The following is a 25548-nucleotide window of genomic DNA, read 5'->3' as shown; positions in this document are numbered from 1 at the left end:
CAGCACATCTGTCATATAACAACAGTCAGATGCCCATGTGGACACTTGACAGTTTCTGCTTGGTGCAAATCACTGCTCCTTTGTTTATACTGGCCCTGAAGAGCAGCCTGACTCATCCAGCAGGTATCATCCAGAGTTTTAGTGCTTTTAATACAAAAAGTTGTTTTGTAATCCCTCCACTGTAGCTGAGCAGAACAAAAACACTGGGGAAACACTAAAAGGAATCTCACACTAAAAAGACTATTACTTTGAAACATATACCCACAATCAGCTTTCTCAGGCTTTAAAGAAGACACCGGAAACCCTTTCACACAGAATGAGGACTGTAGATCATTTCCTTCGTCTTTTAAGTCCTTTAGGAAGAGCCAGTGTGAACAGTGGGGGGGGGGTCATTAAAGATATCAAACACAGATCCAATGCACATATGGGCATCCGAGTATTGTTTTAAAACAGACGTGGGAATTGTCAACCCAAACTTGCTTTGCAATGTTTTTGTGAAACGTAAAAAGCACAAAGGTTAAAACGATCAAAGCTACAGAATACAGAATTTATCCTTTTTTCTTTTCTTTTTTTTAATAATTCCTGTGAACTGGCTGCGTTTGAGGTTGTGGCTTCTGTGCAGCTTCAGAAATCGTTGTACAGCACTGACATTGTGAAATCTGAAAATAGGTGCAACTCAAAAGTCGATAGTAGGCAATTATTCAGTTTCATTTTCACTTTCCAACGTGGCTGCGCTTTGTGTCGGAGCAGTCCGTCTAAGTTATGGAGAAGAAGGGATGTTTTGACTCATTTGGTTTTTTTCTTTGTTCTTGTTTTTCACGGTTTAAACCTCCTGTTTTCATATTGAGTCTCACTCTTGTTGTCCTTTTCAAATCCTCTGAAACAGGGGCTATTAAACGAAAAAAAAAAACACTTTCGGTTTTGAGATTTAGTTCTTCACTGAATCACTGCCAATAGTGATGAATGGTCAAAAAAATGTTAAAGCACTTTTAAGATCCAGTTGGATTGTTTTAAGATCCCCTTTGAGACAAGTTTTAGGGCATAAAAATACTTAAGTTCTAAATGATCATTTGTGTCTGATGTGTGTTTTTTTTCCTATTTTAAGTCAATTAACAATCTCATTACTATACCTACTCATTATCTCTAATTGGAAAAACTGTATTCTACAAATTAACAAATATTTAAAAATGTGAACAGCTGCACACAGGATGCCAGGTCTCAACACGTGAGGTTTTCTAGTTTAGAGAGGTGGGAGATGATATTTGAAAAACAGCCCTCGGGTGTCAATTTCATTCAGCACATTAATCATTCTGCTCAGCGAAGGTCAAACATCCGAGAACAGGAAGGAGAAGCAACGCGATGTCTGAGTGGAGGAGGCATAAAGTTTAAGACACAAGGTTTACTCATCTCTTTCTGTATCATTTTGTCCTGCACTAGTAAATGTTTTCTTAACCTGTATGATCCATTTTTAGAAAAGGAAAATGTATTGTATATGTATCATCTGAGTCATAAATTGTTAAGAAAAAAAAAGCCTGACTTCCTGTGCTTATTGTTTCTTGACTAGAAATATTACAGCAAAAAGAGCCAATAAACAGTAAACACATTCATTTATTGCATTATAAACACAGAAGTGTAAAAAAAAACCCATCAGTTTCCAGTGTGATCCCTTACAGCAGCAGTTCATGTGCAAAGGGAACTTACTCAGTTTTAATAGTGGTTGTAATGATCGTGCTGGAGCCTCCAGTCGTTTATAAAAGTAAACAGATGCAAGTGTTTGAGTAAACAATTTCAGATTTCCTGCAAAAAGGAAAAAAGAATCAAATAGCCCTTTTCACAATAAAGGTCCCTCCGTCCATTATACATATAATACATTTTCTCTTTTCTTTTTTCGTTTAAGTCGTCACTTGACAATTTCAACAGTCACATTTCAGCAAGTGAAAGGAAAAGACAATTTCTCCGTCCACGTCTGTGTGATGTCAGGGGTCAGATCTCCTCCCTCGACACAACCACAACATCTTTCTTTCATCTGTGCTGGTTTCACCTTCCACTCGGTGAGACGGGCCCGGGGGCTCAGGTGAGGGCGTCGGGGTGCAGCGGGGTGATCTCCACAGGTTCAAGTTTGTTGGACAGAACGTCGAGGATATTGTCAAACTTCTCGTAGCGCTCGGCTCTGTCGGCCTCTGCGCCAGACTGACCCCAGAACAGCCGCAGGGCAAACTCTGTCCGGAAAGCCTCCAGCAGCTCGGGGACGGGCTCCCAGCCTCCTGTTGGAGCAGATGTTTGATCAGCGTTTATCTAATCTTAGAACAACAAGGCCTCGCTGCAAAGAACTTGTATGAACAGGTTTGTTGAAGGGTTTGTGGAAAAAACAACCAAAAAAAACAGAACATAGTTGTACGTGCGTGTACCTGTGAGCAGAGTGTGTGCATGCTTCTGATAATCCTGGGCGTGCAGCGCAGCGCTGCGAGCTGATTGGAGGACGTCGTAGAGGAGCTGACAGCCTCTGTCGCTGTTCTCCACCGGGTCCTCGCCCTCCATCAGCATCAGCAGAGGAACGAGGTGCGGCACCGCTATCGGACCGTCGACGACAGAATCTACAGGAAAACATGTTCATACATTACATCCTACATTTCAGCTCCTCCACACCTCACCACACTTAAAGGGATAGTTCAACATTTTGGCAAATTGGCCCATTGCCATAATCCCTAGAGTCATAGCAGGGTCACGAGCTGCTCAGAGCTACGCTACGGAGGCTAATGGGGTTTCTTGGTTTCCCTCATCAAGCTCATCAAATACACAATCCAACAAGTTGTGACCTGCACATTCACCATGCTATGAGATAATAACAGAACTTTACGAGACAGAGTTGTTTTTGAGGTGAATGCAGAGACTGCTTGCTGAAAAACTGCCCCCAACGGTAACGCGCATCAGCGGTTTCGCATGAATTTACCTCTGTTCTGTTATTATCTCATAGCGTGGTGAATGTGCAGGTCACAACTTGTCCACCAGAGTGTTTTGGAGTTGTTGGATTGTGTATTTGATGAGTTTGATGAGGGAAACCAAGAAACCCCATTAGCCTCCGTAGCGTAGCTCTGAGCAGCTCGCGGCTCTGCTCCGCCGTTCTAAAAATAGCTTGCACCGACAATTAAAGGTAACGAACCTACTGCTAAAACTATAGGGATTATGGCAATGGGCCAATTTAGCAAAATGTTGAACTATCCCTTTAACTTCTGTTCAATTTATTTCAAAGTTGTTTCTCTGGGATGGCTGCACTTTTAAATTGTTATGACATCTGCGTCGAGGAAACGGGATGATACCGACACTCACCGTCTCCGTCGTTCAGCGAGTTCACAAAAGGCTTCAGTTTCTTCTCGAATAAAATCGCACTCTCCGTGTGGTTCCTCCTCAGCGCTCGCCACGTCATCTCCAGCCGCAGCACCTGCACATGTGCACGCACGAAAAAAACACGAGAGTAAGTAAAAAACTTCCAACTTCAACGGCTTTCACATTGAGAAAAACACATTTTGAGTCATAACGTCAGCACCTGAGGCATCTCCAGAGCCTTCATCACGGCGGAGAAGGAGTAGAGGTTGTGGGCGTGGTCTTTCAGGGCCTGAGCCAATGAGATCACTTTATGTAAAACCGTTGCCCTCTGGCTCACTGTGCCCGTGCAGCCCAGGATGTCCACTGCAACTCCCAGCGCTATTAGATGATGCCTTAAAGATGAGAAATTAAAACATCAGTTGTGTGTGTGTGTGTGTGAAGGAGAACCTCCCTCCAGTACAACAGAGGGTCTTATCCCAAATCTGTTGTCGTGCTGCTTTTATGTGTTGGTGAGCCAAAGACAATTTTCGAGTCTAGTGGACAATAAAATTGTATCCCATTCTTCTCTGTAATCCACAGAGCTACTGTTTAGCATTTCAAGTGCATTATCCAGAGTAACAGAGAAAAAGACGTCGTCGCTGCCGCTGTTGAATTAATTTTCTGAAGCTTTCTGCAACCAGAAATAATAATACACCGCTTTGTCGCTTTGACGTCAGGAGATCAGAGAAGCAGAACCTTTCCAACAAATCCTGTCGTAGCTGGTGTCCATGTGGCAGAGTGACAAGCTCCAGCCCCGATCCAACTCCCATAATCCTCTTTTGCTCATCCGTCACACCGGTGATGCGTGCTACCTGCAGTATTCACCACAATGATAAATCAGTAGCTAGTCAAGTTCAACATGGAGTTTATTGAGTGACTATTCAACCTACAGTACTACTCCCAGTATCTGGGAATCTGGTTCATGTGCCAGTAGTTATATATAACTTCTGAAATGTCAAACTTAAAAGAAAGATAAAAGTTTAAATCTTGGTAACCCTTTAATTTGCAGGCCGTTAATTCTGTGATAATGTCAAGAAACAGCCAAGAAATGACAATTAATTGTGTCATAATATATAGCCTAGAAAAAACAGCCAATTTCATAGTAATGTCAAGAAATATAGCCAAGAAATAGCGATTGATTGCATAGAAATAGCCAGGATCTGGTGGAGAAAAATTCTGGCCTTTCTCAAAAAAATCTTAAGCATTTTATGAAAAACATGACATGACTATGAAATTAACTGTTATTTCTAGGCTATTTCTTGACATTATCATGTAATTAACGGCCTGTAAATTAATGGGTTACCAAAATCCTCACATATATATATATATATATATAAGAATAAAAGTTGAACAAATTTCTTACAACTTAAAAAATATCTCAAAGAGGTTCAGTTGCTTAAAATAAACTGTGCATTTATTTGGTTAAAGTGAAACAGCTGTGTTGTACCTGGCAGTCCACGCTGAGCATGTGCAGAGCGGTGGTGTTGGAGTCGGAGCGGTTGAAGATTTCTTTGAGAGCCAGCAGGACGTTGGGCTCCAGAGGTCGGTTGTTCTCCGGTAAAAGCAGCGACTCGAACCGATCCAACTGGAAACACGACCCCGACTCGATCTGTGGCGGCGATCGAACATAATGTACAGAAACATTAGAGCACAACTGTCTCTTTCTGGGTGTTTCACATCTCACCGCTGTTAAATATTCAGGGCCACTGAGGCTGCTGCTTTTCCTAAATAATAAACAGCTGTCACAGCCCGTCACACTCACTGGCACTGTGATGGTAAAAGACAGTCGGAGACAACACACACACACACACACAGGGTCAGATGTGAGAAAAGTCAAACTGCGTACACATCAATCAGCCATAACAACTGGTGACTGGTTCCACTGATGTGGCTAAATGGTGTATATCCTCTATTTGTCGACCATTAGTAACTTCATTAGAAACTTAGTAGTCACATTAAACACAGTCACCGGCTCGGCTGTTTGGTGTGTGTGTGTGTGTGTGTCTGTCTCTACAGCTCAGATGGAAAGCTACACTTATAATGACCTCATTTTAATCACCACCTTTAAAACCGAGAGATATTTTAGGATATTAAACACCTTCCTGCACGATATCTCTGACAGGAAGTAGCTTTGAATTGTGTGTGGGACATGCGCCACAAATCACCAATATATTTTACTTTCTGTTTGATATAAAACTCTATTCGTCTAGTGTTTTAAATTATTTTCTTCCATCCATCCACTGTCTATACTGCTGATCTGTGCAGGGACAGGGGGCGGGGGGCGTAGGGCGAGATTGGAGCCTGTCATTGGGCGAGGGCGGGTACACCCTCTAACACAGGGCCGACACATAAAGGCAAATAACCTCACATGCTCACATTCACACCTACGGGCGATTTAGAGCCACCTGTCCACAAACTGTCCATGAATCTTATTTCTTGATTAAGCCTAATATCTTAATTAATTAAAATTTGTTGGTAACACTTTATAATACAGTAAGTACACACTATTAAGCATTAGTTAAGCATTAAATACTGAAATCATTTATAACACATGCATACTCATTAGGATGTAGTTTATAAACACAGTTAAAAATGTTTTACTCATCATTGATAAGCACAAACTGCATTTATAAACTACATACTAATGAGTATTCATGTGTTATAAATGAAGAATTCAGTATTTATTAATGCTTAACTAATGCTTAGTGTGTACTTATTGTAATTTGTTTTATAAATAGAGGCCAGACAGACAAAATCACAAAGGTTTTTCACAGAAAACAAGGGGAAGCAGAAAACTGGGACCATATCCCTTATCAGGATCACTGTAGATAGAATATTTCAGCTCTCTGTGGTCACTTTGTGGGTCTCATGCAACAATATGCAGCTCTGCCCAAATTTAATGCTGACTTGACTTGCATGACTTGACAGCACTATGATGGATTGCACAACTCCTACAAGTTTTTAAGAGTCTGGTTTTCATATATATTAAAAAGGAAATGAGCAGAGGAAGAAGCCGGTGGCGGCCTGGAAAAGAAAATGAAAATCTAAAAGCTGCACAGGATGTGGCTCTGCAGATCAGAAACATAAAGTACACGTGGTTTGAAGTTAAAGAGCTACTACAAACTCTGGTTGACCTCCATGTCTTACTTAGAACAGAAGCAGAAATGAAAACTACAAACAGGATGAAGACGATTTCATGAATACAAACATGAGGTCGTTCGAAATGCCAGTCGTCCCCTTCCTCCTCCTCCTCCGCCGCCGCCGCCGTCGCCGTCTTCTGAGCCTCCAGGAAGCCAAAGGAGGTTTCTGTGAGGCGGGCGCGACTCTGCCACTTCTCCTCTGCGCGGAGTCGGTCCACGTGGCCTTTCCGCCGAGACTGTGGCACCTGGACGCGACACGCAGGTGAATATACGTAGACACAAAGCCCAAAGAGAGAGAGAAGACGAAGAAGAAGAAGAAGAAAAAGGAAAGATGAGTTAACTGTTTTACCTGGACGACCAGCTCAGTGTAGCAGGAGGAGGGGTCTTCGTCCGGGTCGGTCGGAGGTGGGGGTACAGCGTTGGGGAAAACTGTGGAGACCCTGAGAGGTTTAGGAGGAGCCCTGGGGTGCAGCTGTCCGTCCGAACCTCGTAGAGTCACACCACCACCTGCAGGTAGAGAGGGGGAGGTATGAGAAGATGTGAGCTGTTGTGTTGTGGCTCATCTAAGATTATAAAATCCGACTTTAAAGGGGAACTATGCAGGATTTGTAGCTGAACCAGACTACATTTTTATCTTAATTAAACAGCTTTGGAGTGATTGCGATGGCTAAATACATGCCCCGGTATCCCAGCTCTCGTCTCTGCGGAACCACGACACAAAAGCACCCCGTAACCCGTAATCTTTGTTTATGACAGATTAAACTACACAAATATATACACGTCGTAACACTGTATATGATATATAACATTATCTACCGTTCTATTGATTCTCGCCGGCTTCATTGTAAACAAATGCACATGGCCGAGAGCAGGGTTAGCAAAAAGACTGGACTAGTTTCTCTTTAAAGTGCTTCTATTAAAGGGATAGTTCAACATTTTGGCAAATTGGCCCATTGCCATAATCCCTATAGTCTAAGGAGGGGGGTTTCTTACCTTTGTTTTTTGTTTTTTTTGTTTTTTTTAAGTATATTTTTTGGCTTTTTCATGCCTTTATTCGATAGGACAGTTGAGAGTGTGACAGGAAATGGGAGGCAGAGATGGGGGGAATGACATGCAGGATAGGGCCGTCCGACGTGGGATTCGAACCGGGGCTGCCTGCAGTGAGGACTATAGCCTCAACACATGGGGCGGGTGCTCTACCAACTGAGCTAAACACCACCCCAAGGTTTGTTACCTTTAATTGTCGGTGCAAGCTATTAGAACGGCGGAGCAGAGCCGTGAGCTAAGGTTCCGTTATTATTTTCTTGTAACGTTATTATCTCATAGTGTGGTGAATGTGCAGGTCACAACTTGTCCACCAGAGCGTTTTGGAGTTGTTGGATTGTGTATTTGATGAGTTTGATGAGGGAAACCAAGAAATCCCATTAGCCTCCGTAGCGTAGCTCTGAGCAGCTCGCGGATCTGCTCCGCCGTTCAAAAAGTAGCTTGCACCTACAATTAAAGGTAACAAACCTACTCCTAAGACTATAGGGATTATGACAATGAGCCCATTTTCCAAAATGTTGAACTATCCCTTAACCTACAAATCTTTACATGGCCTTGCACCTTCGTATTTATCTGAGCTTCATCCCCCCATACAGTATGTTCCCACATGCACCCCTGTTCACAAGATGGTAAATATCTCAGTGTTCCCAAAGTTAACAAAAAAAATCAGCAGGCTGTAGAGCAGGGGTGTCAAACTCATTTTAGTTCAGTGGCTACACATTGTACGGCGCAATTCGATCTCAAGTTTGCCGGATGATTAAAATAACAGCATCATAACCTATAAATAACGAGAGCTCCAAATTTCAGACGTACAAGAGTAAGATGTTTAACTATTCTTTTACAAAACCTGAGTACCTGAGACCTTGAGAAAAATACATGCACTTTCAACAGTATTATGCCTCTTCTGTCATCTTTGTAATGTCTACACTTGGCACATTTATCCCGCGGGCCGGATTGGACCCTCTAGCGGGCAGGTTTTGGCCCACGGGCCGCATGTTTGACGCCCCTGCTGTAAACCCTTTTCCCACCCCGCTCCATTTCTCTGGAACCAGCTTGCCCAGTCAGTCAGGGATGACGGCTCCATCGACATCTTTAAATCCAGACTGAAAACGTTTTTATTCTCTAAATCTTGTGGTAGCACTCTGAAAGTGTTGTTGCCCATCCTTATTGTTATTTTTAGCTAGTTTGTATCATTGTGCCTATTTTACTGATTTCTCCAGTTCACTATTTGTAATTGTAAAGATGTACTGCTTGTCTTTTTTTTAATTGACTGTAAAGTGTTTCGTGACCATGGTGATTCTACACACTTTAAATAAACTGAAGCCGAAATTGAAATTGATTATAAAGAGGATTTGTGTGTGTGTGTGTGTGTACTGTGCTTATGTGTGAATGTTACCTGGATGTGCAGGCCGTGTGTGTCGCGGTCGTGGGCTCAGCAGGGGCTCGCTGCCTGTGCGAAACACTGGCGAGATGGGGGTGGGCGTTTTCTCCTGTGACTTGGGGGTCTGTGGGGCACCTGGATGAAAAGAGTAAAAGCAGCAGTAAAGTGTTGTTAGCCAGGAATTTAAAATATTGGTAACCTTTTCATTTACAGGCAGCTAATTACGTGATAATGTCAAGAAATAGCCAAGAAATAACAAATAATTGTGTCATAATGTCATTAATGTCTAATGTCTAGCCTAGAAAAGTCAAGAAATATAGCCAAGAAGTAAAGTTTGATTGCATAAAAATAGAAAAATGCTGGCCTTTCCCAAAAAATTCAAAGTATGAAAAGCATGTGTAATCTTTTGCCTTTATGAAAAACATGACATTACTATGAAATTGACCATTATTTCTTGGCTATTTCTTGACATTATCGTGTAATTAACGCCCTGTATATTAAAGGGTTACCAAAATATCCAATATCCTAATTATTATGTTTTTTTTTTAAGGAAATGAACAATCTTGAAACGGTTCCTGCAGATTTCACTGTCTTTAAATAACCCTATATCCACTTTTCACACTTCTATGCCGCAAAGTCTTTATACTTGTCATCCAGCCTATACAGCATGAAGATGGAGCTGCAAAGAGCTTACATGCTCTGATAAATTGGTCTGGCTCCGCTGCCTACAGAGAGGCCACCAGCAAGACACCTATCAAATTAAATGACCTCACTCAGTCAGCAGAATCCCTCTGTCTTCTCAAAGCGCTTCAAGACCGGCCTCCTCTGAGAGCAACTACGCTTTCTCATTCGCTTCACAGCGCTTTTTATAACGACGCTTTTCATACCTACCTCAAATCATTTCTAAGAGACACACTACAGCCTGACCCCCGCAACTCAGGAGGAGTTTCGCCCCCTAGTTGTCCATTTATTGTATCTCAGTTGCAGCTCAAAAAAATCCTCTGTAAACGTCTCAGCTACAGTACACACCGTCTTCCAGGCACTCGGCTCAGGTTGTGTTGTTTTTACAAGCATAAACAAGTTTTGTAACTTAATCACGGTCAACAGATTTTATATGTTTAATTAACTTTACACAGCACAGACTCTCTTATTAACTTTGTATGTGTATTTTCTTGGATCGTGTGTTGTAGTTGATACTATCAGCATCACAGCCTGGTTTTGGTGAACAGTATCTCCATAAAGACAAAGTCAATTACTGATAAAAATGTAATGTTAAATATCTATTTCTCTATGGGGCAATTAACACTTTAATTAAACTCCAGGCTTGATTATTGTACTGTTATTCATGCTGGAGTCAACAATCCTCCAACACTTTATTTATTTGTCTAAGATCTTAGTTTCCATCAACATCACATAACTCTGCTGCCACCTGGTTGATTTCTCTTGGAAGTCTCTAAGTATAAACAGTTTTATCAATGACCCACTCTTTATGTGTCTTTTAATGTACATGTTTATTTCTCTTACTCTAATTTCCATCTGTTACTTTTTAATATATCTGAATAAAGAACTTAAGTCACTGTTTTGCAGGTTGTTAAGTGCTATATAAATAAACTAATTGATTGATTTAATTCATATCAGTGAATAACGGTACTTTTTACATTGACTCGTGAGTTTCACTCGTTCACACGTCCAGTGGACCTAAAGCTTTGTGTCTTGCAGTCGTGCCTGAACACAACACAGCTCCATGGATCAAGATTGTGAAAACGTACCAGCCCGTAGGTTGCTGTCAGACTGGGCAGACTGAAGTGAAGGCCTCCGTCCCACATTCTCCAAGTTGGCAGGCTGACTTCCACTCCTGCCACAAGCACACACACAAACACACACAAACATATGACATAAGTATGACGCCATACATATACTGTAGTTCAATCTACCAATTCAAAAAAATGTATAAATCCAATATTATTGATTCCCATAGGGCAATTTCATAACGTATTGTAGAACCTGCTTGTCTGGCCTACTTAGTCTTCTCGTTTGTTTTCCAAACACAAGACTTAGTCTTCTCGTTTGATTTGCAAATACAAGTTATAATACAAACTCTATCCTTATTTGATTGTCTTTTGTTTGTTTGTTTGCTTGTTTGTTTTTCTTTTAATGTTCTTTATCTTCACTATGTCTTGTTGTTAGTTGTTTGCTTGTCTTTTGTTTGTTTGTTTTTATTTTAATGCTCTATAATCTTATGCACAATCTATGCATTTTGTCAGTCTCTTCTTTTTTTAATCAACCAAATGAATAAATAAACGAAACTAAACTAAACATACAGTTAATGAGCATGTTCATTTGTATGTCTGACTGTGTGTACGACATGTTTCAGCGCCGTACATGACATGTGTACGTGCGCTCCCTCCCACCTCAGCAGTGGATTGATGGCCTGCAGAGCTTCGGGGTACGGAGAACTGAAGCTGCGCCTTTTGTCGGGATCGTTGTGCTTCTCTCCACCTGCGCCTCTGCTGCTGCTGCTGCTACTGCTGCCGCTGCTGGTGTTTAGCTGCGCATGTTGCTCGGTGATGACACGTAGAGGAAGGGTCCGTGTGATTGGGTGAAAGATGACAGCGCCTGACGCCTGGGAGATGGGCCTGCGGTCGCCCACATAGAACCGGATCAGAGCGGGAACGTTGTCGAAGCGATCCTCCTCGAACTGGAACAGCTCCCGGGAGTAGCCCTGTCACACAGACACGGAGGTACACACCTAATATATATCAGGCAAGGAGCTTTTAAAGGTGTAGTACAAAAAAAACTCAATCATTTCACAAGCAGAGGTCACAAGTCACAGAAGTTACAACAGTGACCCAGAATCACAGCACAATGAAAAAACAAAGAATCAAACAACCAGTATATAGCATAATACATGTCTCTAATATTAATAGACATCCTCAGTATGCAATAGTTAATCACTAAATGAAATGCTAAAATGCATAGTCTAATATGGCATGTGGATCAATTAAGTTTTGTTACTTTATATTCATAATTCATGACATTTTTTATAATTTTGGTGACACTGAAGCGTAGAGATGTAGATGTAGGTAATTATAATCGCTTTACTGGGCTGCACTCCTCTGATAGATAAATATATGAGGTGGATACGGTGTCAGAGATACGTCTAAATATGAAGCAAAAGTAAAAAAAAATATGTCCAAAAAGAAATTGCACAACAAAATAAATATAATCATAAATTTGTTTTGACATCCTCTAGTTTATAATGGCTCTATCAAACAATCGAAAGTGACATCTTAAACTTCCTTAATCAGCACGAGCCGCAATCAAAAGCTCAAATAGATTTAATCAGCAGTGATGAATGAGCATAAAGGGAAAAACAGGAAACCCTCGAGTTTACAAAGCTGGAACCTGTGGCATTGTTGCTTAATAAAGAACTTGATTCAGTTATTTATACCCACACACACCGAACACGTCACAGACAAACCTTTTTGGGACGCAGAACCACTCGTATGATTTTGAAGTGCATGGGTCCGTCCTTCCAAAAGCAGCTCAGGACGTAGTCGCCGGGGGCCGAGCTGGAGTCTCGCACCAGGAAGTCTCCATCCCTCTCGAACAGAGACTCCGCTGCCTGGAAAACACCCGGCGGGTTATCTCGGTCAGTCAGACATGGAGGTTCATGTGCGTGGATGTCATGCTCTATATAACTGGCTCATTGTAAGTGTTACAATTTTAGATTTAGATGTTGCATATTTGCATAGTCAATATACACATTTTACAGTTTATTAGGTGGAAAATGTGCAGTGCAGTCTAATGCAATAAATCCACCAGTCTCTCTTTCTCTCCACCTCCTCTGGCCTTAACTCTGAGGTGAAAACAAGTGTATAATTTCAAACTAACGTTCAATGTATTCCTCTAATTTGTATGCATGAGTGTAAATACAGTGAGAGTAGTACAGTATGGCCCACTGAGCACCTCTCGAGTCAGCGGTCCATGGTACCATGCGTGGCTCCTCGGGTCCTCAGTGCTGAGCTTCAGCTCCTCCTCCAGCTCCTTCTTCAGCGAGTCCATCTCTCTCCGACCACCAAAAACCTAAGTGGCACACAACAACAACAACAACAACAACAACAGCAGCAGCAGCCGCCGGGCAGAGACACTCAGTTACTCTGCATGTTTTCTGTGCTCAAATTTGGTACAAGTCGGGGTATAAAGGAAAGAATGCAGAATAATCGAGGCAACAATGGGAGTAAAGCTGAGTAAATTTGTTTAACCTCTTACCTTGAACTGGCTGAAGTATGCACTGACGCTCCTCCTGCTGAAAAACAAGAGAGAGAAGAGGTGATTTGGAGCGACTAAATGAAACCCCAGGGAGACCCGCAGAGGATGGTGCCATGTTTTTCCCCTGAACATGAACAGTACAAGGATAGAGGGCCACTGCCAAGGTCTGGCTCTGTCATTAACACCAGACAAACTGAGGGACTTTTAATAGCCTGCTTTTTTTTTTTTTTTCCTCTTTCCTTCCTCCCAAAGCTTCCACCTTCCTGCCTCGGTAAACACAAGGCTAACAGATGAGCAGCTCAGAGCGCTCACTACAGGGCTGAACTCAATAACTTGATAACCCCCACTGTGCTCCAACAGTGGTGTGAGGGCTGCTTGTTTACCCTGCTTTGACCCTGAATGCAATTATTACCATCCACTGCAACAACACACACACACACATTTTGCACTTACAATGACACTAAGTTCTTATTTTAATAGAAACTCATTTGTTTAATTGAGTCTAGTGGAACAGGACGTCCAGATAGTGTCCTCTCATTAAAGATATCTAATGTTCAGGTTTGGTTGAGGCCGTTGTTTTAGAGGCTGCATTTTGTGATGCGTTTGTGTCTTTGAACACTTTTTGCAATTTTCAAATATAGCTATGGTTAGTGGTTACATTTAGAGCAGTTCTTACAAAGGCATTAAAAATTGCTATTCTGCGCCAGTAGATAATTGATATGAACTTATAAACAAGCTCAAACTAAAATCCTTGTCTCTGCATTGTGTTCCCTGTAATTACTCCCAAATTTTGTAATTCTTCCAAGAAAACATTCTGGGAAATGATTATGAAAATCACAGAAGAATAATAAAAATAATAAAAAATAAAGCCTTCCCATTTCATTTCCTAACATAAATACCTAAATCCTGTTTTTAAAGCCATTCCCATGCTGCCAGGAATATATTTCCAGTGGAGAAATGCTGAATTTTTCATCACACAAAGTCTAAAAATAGTGGAGTCAGTGTACAAAAAACTGGAATGTTAAGTGCTCCATGTTTGTTAAAACCTCAAACCCAAACTCCCAGAAACAATAACATCAACATGACCTCAGTGACCTCAGTGACCTCAGCGGTACAGTATCCACAGCTCCAGACTCACTGACCAAACTGGAACTAGTTCATGTGCTTTTACACCAAAAAGTAACGCGAATCTGTCTCTTACTATTCTTTAAAAAACATCCTTTAATGTCTCATCGTAGATCCTACTCTACACTAGGGTTGCAACTACCACTTTTTTTCATGATGGACCAACGTGCCAATCATTTTTGTTTTCACAGCAGAGTGAAGTTACTGTCTATTACAGGTCACAGCCTGCTATGCTAAAATCTTACAGATAATCCTTATAAAGTTATCCGGTTAGATGATTTATATTGAAACTGTTTCAGAGAGTTTTGATTTTATCTGTATGATCACTGAGGAATCTGCACTTTGCTGAAGTATGCTGTATTGCAGTATTGTTTACCTGTGGTGGTTCTATTATTTTGTCCACTCCATTTAGCTACTATATCAATAAGGCTAGGTTAAAAAACAGAAACACATCTCTGCATAATGTATTTCAGCCACAAATAACATCCAAAACACTGAACATTATGACCCCAATGATAGACAGTTGTGTTTGACTACATAGGTTTTGTCTGGGTGTCCCTAAAGAGCTGAAAACTGGGTATAAATAGGTGGATTAAATATTAAAAACATTCACAAACAGGAGCCAACATAGATAAATAAAGAAAAAAATAACCTTGCAAAGCATTTTTGGGAGATGTCAATGTAGTCTAGTCTACACTGAATTTAACAGCAGCAGTAGTAGGCCTAATGACAATGACTGACAGTAAACAAACACACAAAAACACAGTGTTAGAGATAAATCTGAGTTAAGACTTGTTATGAGTTATAGGGAACAACATCCTGTTTGAGGGGCGTTGGCCCAGGCAGGCAGCAAACCAGAGACACCTGTGCAATGTCCTGCGCAGAGCCACTATTGTGAAATGCAACCTGAAACCACTTATAACTATGTTTCAAACTATTTTATTCAGGCACAAACAGTCTGCTGGACTTCCTGTGACTAAACTGAGTCAACACACAGGCTTTACAACAAACAAACAGCTGATGTCACTAGTGCGAAATAAGCCTTTATTTTGATCCGAGTTTTCTGGGACCAAATTATGCAACAGGTAAGTTAGGCAGGTAGGCAGGTACGTGGGAAGAAGAGGTAACCAAAGTAACATTGTTCACGCCTTTTGGGGGTGATTTAAAAGATTAAAAATGGAGATTTTCAATGTCCACAGGTACAGGAATTATATTAACGTTCACGCAGCTAAAGCTAAAAGTTAAATTAACCGTTAAAAAATAAAAAATAAACTGACTTCTCGCGAGGTTGTCCGTTGCCCGACAACATGAACGTTCTACCGGCGGCGGCAGCGTCCAACGGTCGCTAAAGTTTAAAAATAAATCTACCGTTAAATCTACTACTACTCTAACGTTAGTCCACTCCTACTACCTTACCTACCTACCTGTCAGCGGCGGCCGCTTCACAGGCAACTCATCCCGGACATGTTTTCGGTTTGTGGTCCACCAAACTACAAAAAAAAAAAAAAAAAACCCAGCTGGGACAAGCCTGCGGTCTTCTTCCTCCGCTCCGGTCCGGTCCGGTCCGGTCCTTCCCCAGCAGCAGCACCACCACCACCACTTCTTCCCTCTTCCCTCTCCCCTTTCCCCTGCCCTCCTTCCCTGAACAAGCAGCAGTTTTCGGACGAGTTCCCACAAGTTCGCCCGACCTCTCCTCCTCCTCCTCCTTCTCCTCCGCCTCCCCGCCCCGGGCCCCGGTGCTGAAACGCCGCTATCTGCTGCTGCCTGGCATTCCTCGGATACCGACACAAGAAGAGTGAGCTGAGCTGACACATCACCTGGCTGGCTGCAGTCGGGTTAGTAGGTAGCTTAGTAGCTAACTTAGCTGCTGTTCTGAGGTAGGCGATCATGGTTCAACATGTGGTGCTGGCTGGTTTGGTCTCTTCAAACTGATCTGAAGTCAGTTAAAGTTGGATTATAAATGATTAGATTAGATTAGAAAACTTTATTGATCCCCAAGGGGAAACTGCTTTGCCAACCAATAAAAACACATACGTACATCCACTTAACAAACAATAAAAAAGGGCCCTCAAAAATCCACAGATTTCCTCCAGATCATCTAGCTCTGTGTACTTTAATTAATCCCACAGTGATTATTAGTTTGCACCATTTAAAGCAGAAGTAAGTGGAATATTTGTGTTAATATAAGTCTTAAATAGTTATCTTCCGACAGCAATCACTAGTGTTTGGTCTGAAACACGGGTCTGTCAGTCACTCTGCTCTGCTGTAAGCAGAGGAGAAAACTTTCCTTGTATCCTACAACCTTTATCCAATGAGGAGAGAGAACACCATAAAGGGGCGGCCCTCTCTGTTTGTGCAGCCAAGGGATGCACGTGAATGTGGTGACGTAGGGACGAGGGCGGGGACTGCTAACTCCATCGGCTGACAAGAAGTTAGCCAAAACGACCGGATCACTTACTTCTGCTTTAAAGCTGGATTACAAAGGGCCCTCTAATGTCCACAGATTTCCTCCAGATCATCTAGCTCTGTGTACTTTAATTAATCCCACAGTGATTATTAGTTTGCACCGTTTAAATACAATATCAAGCCTCCATGTTGTCATGTAGGATGAAACTGTGCCAAAATCTAGGCCTCCTTCAAGCTAGTAAGAGGTGGGCCAGGTTTTTGGTTCAATGGGGGAACAATGTGATATAAAATTTGACGGAAAGGCCTTAAAAGCCATTAGGTCTACCTCAAAATGAAAGAAAACTTGCATTCAAATGACATTTCAGTGTCAGTGGGAGCAGTGTTATTATTGGTCATCATCTTTTCTTTCCAATATTTGACAGGCTGAATTAAAAAGCCTGCAGGCCGAAGTTTGCCCATGCCTTTAACTTGTTTTTTTCTTTTTAATCTCATTGACCTCACTTGTTTTAAGGTGTAAGTTAAACTTTATTCTTGTCTGTTATGACAAGTTAAAACACACAGGCTCACACAGTCCACACAGAGACACAATTTAATCATAGCAGAGCTGTGATTTGCATTATCAATGCATTTGACAAATATCTCTGTGATAATAGATTGCTTTTTATAATATGCATGCAGTCAAAATACTTTTTGTTGTCTGACCATCAGTACAGTCAAAAACCCAAACATGATGATTTCACTGGCATAGAGCATGAAATATTTGATAAGTTTGGATATTGTTTTTGTGTTAAAGATGACCAATTATCAAAAGCGTGGGCAATGACTTCTCTGTCAGGTGAATAATCCATTAAACAACTAATAATCCCTGCTTTAGACCACCAGCTGGTATTGTTAGTTTGTTTGGGACAATAATAAAACCTCCATGTGTGTGGTGTGTTGCCCTCTGACCCTGGTTCAGATTGTAAAGATGCCACAGCCCTCAGTCCCTGACAGCTACACATAGTTTTAAATACCCGTCAGATCAGTTCTCTGTTGATTACAGTTTCTTCCATGTGCACTAGAGCCCTAATTTAGGTGTGATGCATCCAGGAGTGTTTATCGGTTCATTTCCTAGCGTCAAAAGTGTCTGAGCCAATCAGAGCAGAGAACTGTCTACTTCATTGAGAACAGTTAGCTTTACAGCCTCAGGGACTTTTAGCCTTCAACACATGACAACCAGGCAGCAGAGATGTGCCTGAACTTGACAGCCTCCATTTATACACTTAGAGAGCTTGTCAGCTGTTACATTTAAAGTGGATCCTCCTGTATGAATGTGGGTTTCTCCTTAGATGGGACTAGATCATCTCTAAAATGAGTAATACACTTTCATTAAAGAGTTGCCCCCCCCACCCCCAGTCACAAAGCATATTAAAGGTATTTTCTCACCCCAGTATGGTGAACAATAACATAAAATTTTCCACAGCAACATCCTGCACAGATGGGGCCGAAGGCATCAGGGGAGTTTGTGATTAAAGTGACTAACATCAGTTGTTTGAAAATCTCACACTCCGACAAAAGTAGGCAAGTCCTGATCATGTCTTTGCTCCTGATCTTAACCACATAATACAGCGCTGCACACACTGCATACTGCATACTCAGGCTACTTTGAAAACTTAAATGCATGTTTCAGCTGTTCTTCTTTAAATATACAGCCTGATCCACATCCACAAAAATGTCATTATCTTCCCTTATTCCAGCAACTAAACTGTGAGGATTTGCAGCTTTTCTTTATTGATTTTAGATCAACTAGCTAATATTGGACAAAACCATCTGACGATTTCAGCCTGGGCTTTAAAAACATGGGCTGAATATTTGCACAATTTGAAATCCAAAAGATTAATTGAGAAAATATTTAAAAGATTAACAGATAATGTAAATAATTGTTAAAGGGATAGTTCAACATTTTGGCAAATTGGCCCATTGCCATAATCCCTATAGTTTTAGGAGTAGGTTTGTTGCCTTTAATTGTCGGTGCAAGCTATTTTTAGAACGGCGGAGCAGAGCCGTGAGCTGCTCAGAGCTACGCTACGGAGGCTCATGGGATTTCTTGGTTTCCCTCATCAAACTCATCAAATACACAATCCAACAACTCCAAAACGCTCTGGTGGACAAGTTGTGACCTGCACATTCACCACACTATGAGATAATAACAGACAGTACAAGACGGAGTTGTTTTCGAGGTAAATTCATTCAAAACCACTGATACGCGTTCCAGTCTGGGACAGTTTTTCAGCAAGCAGTCTCTGCATTTGCCTCGAAAACAACTCTGTCTCGTAACTTTCCGTTATTACCTCATAGGAAACCAAGAAATCCCATGAGCCTCCGTAGCGTAGCTCTGAGCAGCTCACAGCTCTGCTCCGCCATTCTAAAAATAGCTTGCACCGACAAGTAAAGGTAACAAACCTACTCCTAAAACTATAGGGATTATGGCAATGGGCCAGTTTGCCAAAATGTTGAACTATCCCTTTAATATACATGGGGAGGGGACATGTCACCGTGGATGTGCTGTATCAGGAAGATTAGTTTGAGAAGCTAACCTCATCTCCAGTGTGAACAGGATATGTGCAGCAGCAGGACTCCACAGTGTGGGGGTCTGCTGCTGCATACTGAGTGAGGGGGGGTCTTTTATGTGACTGTGCACAATGGTCCATCATCATCATCACATACAGTAGAGTCTCACAGAGATAGTGTGGGTCCCAAAAAAACGTTCAGTGGATCAGTGTATACTCAAGGACAGTAGCTCTTGAAGGACATTTTTACAGCATCTTTTTCAGTCTTTTAAGCATCACAGAGTTGGGTTTAGTGGGAAGAGACAGACAGACATTTCAAAAACAGAAAATCTGCATGATTTGTTGAGTATGTACTTGAGGAAATGTGTTTTTTCTTAGGACTGATGAGCTGCAGACACTAGAAAAGCTCTGGATCAGTTTACCCCAGCATACTTTCTCCATTACACCATGCAGGTAAGTTTTGGTTTTATGTGTGCTGAGATTTATATACAAGATGCAGCCACCTCATAACAATGGGGTTTAATGGACTCTTGTTTATCCTCCTCCAAACTCTGAGGAGTAATAGCTGTGTCTTACTCCATCAGGGACCATTTCTTAGTCAGGAAGTAGTTCCTGTGGAAATTGTTCACTGGATTGTTTAGAGTAACGTGGACATTTCTTCTTTTAGGACGAGTTGTTGTTGAGGTTTTCATATGTAAATTGTCTGTGTTGTTGTTGTTTTACCACCTCAAATTGAACTCCATTCATCCCTGTGGTATTCAGGTGACAGGTGAACAATGTTAGATTTGAAAATCTCCAACCAAAGCTACATTTACAAAGTAACTATTTGCATGGCTTAAAGAGCAAACTTCTGTTGCAGAAAATATAAGATCTGTCCCTTGAACGCTGACAAAGAGCCTGTATTCAACCCACACCACCGGACTTAGGAATGACTTCCAGACGCACACACGCTCACACACACTCACACACTGGCCTTTGTCACTTGTCCTTGGCTTCTCCCTGCAGGAGACAATGGCCAAAATATCAAAGTCCCAAGGTGTGTTGTTTATTGTGTTAGTCACCAGCCAGCTGCTGTTGTCCTCGTTGATGAAAGTGCACAGTAAGAGTGTGAGGTTTAGTTTTTTTACAAAGGTTTTCACTCATTTGTCTTTCCTAGTCTATTCGGAGTTGGGTACACCTACTTTACCTGACAAACTGTGACATATAACCTTGTAAAGGACCGGTTAATTATTAGCCAAACATGAGTGGATTACCTGGAGAAAGTGTTTCTCTGTCTGTCACACACATACACACACATATATACGTACAAACACATCACAACTATCACGCTTTTTCACAGACCCATACACACACAGCACCAACAGGTGTGGGGTGAGGGGGGGTTGACTTACTTGCGTTTGCTGTCCTGACAGCGGTCTGTCGTGCTGATGTGAGTGTTGTCCTCATTCAGGGGGCGGAGCTGCGAGCAGGAGGCAGAGAGGCGGTGTTTTTTGTCAGCGCGGTGGAGGCGGGGCAGAAAACTCTGACGAAACAGATCCTTCCGAGGCTTCACCTGCAGGACATGGCAGAAAAAACCAAGTGGTGGTGTGTGTTTGTGTGTGTGTGTGTGTGTCCTGCAGCTACTTGAGACTGCATCGTCACAAATGGTGTCTATGTTGTGCGCCAACATATTGGTCTCACCAGGTCCATAGACGATCCCAGGGAGTATTTCCGACTCACCCGCCGCTCCAGGACCTCCACAGCTGAAGGGGGACAAAGGACATTGTAAGGAAATAGACAGTGCAATTAGTTGTATGCAGCTTAAACTGATAAGATATGATGTTTTCACCTGTGAGCTTTTGTGGCTCAGGTGGATTTTGTCACAGTACGACACAGCCAGGTGAGCAGTTTCACACAAATATCCCATCAGTGTTGCTCATAATGTTAAACTACTGCTTTAATATTCACAATATTTCAGGCTTTTACTCTCTAGGTTCAATTTATTTGAATTAAATTGAGCAAAAACAAGTCATTAAATTCCCCCAAATAGATAACTGATCCTACAGATAAACCAGGCCGGAACAGACTGTGCAAGTTAAACTGGAAATGGACGATGAAAAGAGTTTATCTTAACATTGCACATGGAAACATTTATATGTACAATTTCACTAAACTAATCATGTAAATGTAAATAAGACGACCGTATATCACTATAAATAAGGATATTTTTCCATTTGAAATATGCCAGGGTATCGTGATGGAGTCTCATGTCCGAAGCAGAAGCATTTAATTTCTGCTTGATGCATAGAGGGGAGAAGTGATGAGCAATGCATGTTAACGCTGTGTAATAATGCCACCCCATCCTGAAGGAATCCTTCCTGCTGACCACATTGAACTACCTCAGACCTTCTGCATGGCCAAATAAGGCCATTCTTCATGGACCTCATCACCTCATCCAGGCATCTGTTGAAGGGGCTACTGGATACTTAATGCTAAACACTACCTCACCTCCTCTGTGACTCACGTTGTATCTCAGTCACCTCTGTCCCACTGAGAGAAGAGAAGCTAACTGACCATGAAAAACCGAGACTCGGGCTGTTTGACCTCCACCACCAGAGGCCATGGCTGTTCTGTCTCTGGAAGCACATGCACCACCGCTTCCATATAACCTTGGCTCTTAGAAACAGGCACTACTTTATTGTTTAAAAGCACATGCTATAAATACAAACTGATGAACAAAAGACCTAAAAATAGAGGATTGATCAAATCTCAGTACTTTTTTGCCATCGAAAACATGTCTGTATCTGCTGGATGGAAAATTTGGACTGAAAGCTAGGATCACATCATTCATAAACCTGTTTACATTTAGTTTCATATTCAAAATACAAAAGAAGAAAACAATCACACTTTGGCTTCTTCTTAAATGGATGATATGATGGAGGAAATGTACCAAATATAGTTGAAATCACAATATTGAAAGAGCAATTTCCAAGAAGCTGCAAAAATCACAGGAGCTGTTTTTTTGTTGATAAAAATGTGTGAGAACATTGTCAGCACCATAGTTGCTGTGAAGCTCGGACTACAGAGGAGCACTGACCTACAAATCATATTCTCCAAACAAAAATAAAATGTTTCTTTGGTGCAAGACTCAACAAAAATCACATCATCATTTAAATGTTGTCTAAAAAATGAACAAGATACATGATATCTGTCTGTCTATTTGCACATCCTGCAACTCTCCCAGTTGTAATAGTGCAAATATATGCAAAGCATCATCCAAAATAATCAAACAAACAATTGATTTTCAATGCAATGGACTGTCTCTCACTGTTTTCCATAACATCATTCAAAACTATTCACAAAACAGCTTCAAAAAGACCTCAGTGTTAAATAATAAGTCACTCTGAATTATTCAAATCATACTACTAGAGGGGGGACCATCTTTGAGAGAGGCCCCTTAAGTTAAACATAGAAAGGATGACTCACCTTGAGACTCTTTTATTGAGCTTAAGTGCAAAATATTTCTGAATAACTTTTTAGTTACAGTAGAATAAACAAGCAGTGAGACTGGAGCTGTCGTGGCTGCTGGAGTTTTCTCCCAGGTTGTGATAATCCAACCCTCACACGTGATACAAAGTGATATGATTCCACTCGATGGATATAAACTATTCAACAAATTATGCATTTTTCATTGTCCCCTAGCCTCGGTGTGTGGTGTGTGTCCAGTGTGTCTGTTGTGTGTCAGTCACCAGAGTGTGGGTCCAGCCTCTGCCTGTGTCGTGAAAGCTGATGGAGGATGGTTTCCCGGTGCGCTGCGTCCTGTACACCAGCATCCCTCAGCTCTCCGTCGGTGACACTCAGTAAGCCCTGCAGAGAAACAAAATGATCACAGAATATAGGAAAACATGGGGATTATGAAGATTGAAGTGCAGAACAAACGACAGAAGAGATAGCAACAAGCATTCACATACCTCAAGACCATAATATTCGCTCTCCAGTGTCTTGGTGTACTGGGGTAGGCCGATCTGTCTTAGCCACCAGGCGATAGAGCGATTATTCATGTCTGAACAGAAGAAGTACTGATTACATACCAGCACACATGCAGACTCATTCACACACACATGTTTGTACATGTTGTTTTTTTGCACACACATAGAGAGAAAAGTCAATTTTTTGAAAAGTTTGAAAGAGTCTAACCTCAGCTTACTTGAAGAAAGAAGAGCCAAACAGACGCACAAGCAGACGCGTTGCAGTGTTTGTTTGCACTGCAGCAGCAACAGTATGTAACACCTACCTGTTTGCAGGCTCCACCGAGACACTCTGGGATTAGACTTGTCTCTTTCTCCTTGTAGTTTTTCTATCTCATAGTGCTTCTCTCTGTTCTGACTCTCCTTTGCAGCTCCCCTCACCTAGGATGTGGCCTCTGTCATGTAGCCCATCTCTCACCTATCTTTGTGGCAGCAGTGGAAGCCCGCTCCCCCTCAAACCTGCTGGGTCACCCGGGAAGCCAATCAGATTGTGCAGTGGGCACACAGTACCCTCACAGACAACAGCAAATCACAGCGGAGGAATTAGCATGAGCTCTCAGAGGAGGAGGAGGAGGGGAGCGCAGGTTGAGACAGGCCATCAGTTGTGAAAAACAAGACGGAGGTGGGGGTTTGAAACTGTAAGAGTGTTAGGCAGCTGTCAACGTGTCAAGTCAGAGATAGGCATGTATGAACATTGCTGTGTCTTCTTATCTGTCTGTCTGTCCAGGTCTTATGTTAGGAGATACAGTATCTGCAGGGGAAATAGTGATGTGTGTTAGACTGACACCTGGTGTTGAAGTAAAAAGTGACAGGCCTTCTGTCTCTGTCTCTTTCTGGGTGATTTATAAAGGGCTTAAAGTCTGAGTACAGACAGTGAGACTTTACAAGCCAGAGAGAACAGAGTGTAGAGCATTGGAGGTTTTGTAGGACCCAGTGTTTCATGGAGGTCGATGTTCTCTGTGAAGAAGATATCCTGTCCTTACTGCCTCCAGTTTGACATTTCTGTTTTTTTATCATCGGTCTCTTGGATATCACCCAGTTTTAAGGATGTTAGATTATCCCCAAACAGCCATGTTCATGTCCTGTTTCAGTGCTCCACACCAGCAAAAGGATTTGTCCTTGGGTAAGATGACCAAAGAAGTGGTAGAAAGTCATCTCTTGTTGGAAAAGCCGTGGGTGAAATCACCTTCAGTTACATACAGTATGTTAGGCTGAGTATTGATGATTGGTTCATTTTTTTCCCACTTATCTCTCCTTATAGGTAGGTTTTGACCAAAAAGTGCCTAAAACTCAAAGGTTCCTGTGGCCCGTCTTTCCCACTGTCCTGTAATCCTGTAAGTCCTGAAATAACACACAGTAAATACACAATAAACCAACCAAGGCTCAGTTAAATTTGCTGCCAAATTGCCACCAGCCTTGGTTGATCTGGTTTGACCAATAGCTCACTGTGGCGAATGCCTTCAGCTTCCTGGCCTCACTGAGTCAGCTGACTCAACTTAAATGACCCCACTCTATTGATGCAACAGTTTCACTTTGTTGCCGCATTTATCAATATCCTGTTGTAATTACCCCCATGTGACAACAGTGGTTGCTGTTCAGCCAGAAGTTAGAGAGGCTCGCCACATTAATGACTAGTACATTCAAAACCACAAAGATAATTTAGATTTATGTCCAGAGGAAGAAAAAAAAAACTTTATTCATCGCCACCTCAGTAGGCCTACAGTTAAGATGAACAAAGTTTCATAAACGGGCTTCAGAAAAAAGTTGGATTTTCCTCAGTAACCAGAGCAATGTTTCTGGGAATACCAATATTTCAAATAATCTCAATACTTTAAACAGCTCAATTTGAATTGCCTTCAAATCTGTTGTATAAGGATGGTAGCAGAAATGTAGAGCTGTACAAATCAGAAATCAATCAGCATCAATACATAGATATTGTATATAGATAAATAAAACTTAAATCCCATAATGGAGATTGGGCATGTTGAAACACAGAGAACACATGATTCACAAAATCAAAATCTCTAATGTACCGTAGGTCAAAGCACAAACAATGCAATTAAAAGCTAAATTTCAACTAGAAGGACTATATAAAATATAATAAACATATTGCGGGTAGTATTATATACCATAATACACTTTATTTAAGTTGGTACAGTCAGCAAGTCGGCAAAAACAGTTGATAAACACTTAAATGGAGAGACTGTGCTTCAAAAGGTTAAATTGTAAAATGTTTTTTTTATGTGCGAGGACAAAATATC

At 41.6% G+C, this 25548-nt stretch overlaps 1 protein-coding gene and 1 long non-coding RNA gene across 5 annotated transcripts; one reads left to right on the top strand and one right to left on the bottom strand.

Annotated features, from left to right (window-relative positions):
* Nucleotides 1-1591: 1591 nt before the first annotated feature.
* On the bottom strand, nucleotides 1592-23637 carry sh2d3a (SH2 domain containing 3A). Of its 4 annotated transcripts, XM_085783968.1 has the most exons (19): nucleotides 23554-23637; nucleotides 23231-23322; nucleotides 23009-23126; nucleotides 20961-21022; nucleotides 20672-20832; nucleotides 13201-13237; nucleotides 12898-13014; nucleotides 12410-12553; nucleotides 11340-11650; nucleotides 10698-10783; nucleotides 8944-9063; nucleotides 6853-7010; nucleotides 6572-6748; nucleotides 4811-4972; nucleotides 4060-4175; nucleotides 3545-3716; nucleotides 3328-3439; nucleotides 2409-2594; nucleotides 1592-2264 (listed from the first exon to the last, which is right to left on the bottom strand). In XM_085783968.1, exons 2-19 carry the CDS (start codon nucleotides 23318-23320, stop codon nucleotides 2071-2073), a joined length of 2523 nt encoding a protein of 840 aa, XP_085640094.1. In that variant the 5' UTR covers nucleotides 23321-23322; nucleotides 23554-23637; the 3' UTR covers nucleotides 1592-2070. The 4 variants fall into 4 exon arrangements, with proteins under 4 accessions (XP_085640094.1, XP_085640084.1, XP_085640112.1 ...); XM_085783958.1 differs by lacking the exon at nucleotides 23554-23637 and having other exon boundaries at nucleotides 1592-2261; nucleotides 23231-23335; XM_085783986.1 differs by lacking the exons at nucleotides 20672-20832; nucleotides 20961-21022; nucleotides 23009-23126; nucleotides 23231-23322; nucleotides 23554-23637 and adding an exon at nucleotides 15750-16006.
* On the top strand, nucleotides 16022-21072 carry LOC146992136 (uncharacterized). Its single transcript, XR_015036283.1, has 4 exons — nucleotides 16022-16160; nucleotides 19659-19733; nucleotides 20731-20868; nucleotides 20972-21072. It is a non-coding gene; the product is annotated as an uncharacterized LOC146992136 (long non-coding RNA).
* Nucleotides 23638-25548: the final 1911 nt, after the last annotated feature.

The sequence above is a fragment of the Trachurus japonicus genome, chromosome 1 (assembly GCF_045865225.1).
Source record: "Trachurus japonicus isolate A0001 chromosome 1, Traja_1.0".
NCBI classification, from domain to species: Eukaryota; Metazoa; Chordata; class Actinopteri; order Carangiformes; family Carangidae; genus Trachurus; species Trachurus japonicus.
Note: the sequence above shows the minus strand (reverse complement) of the source record. Positions and strands in the feature narration are given on the sequence as shown.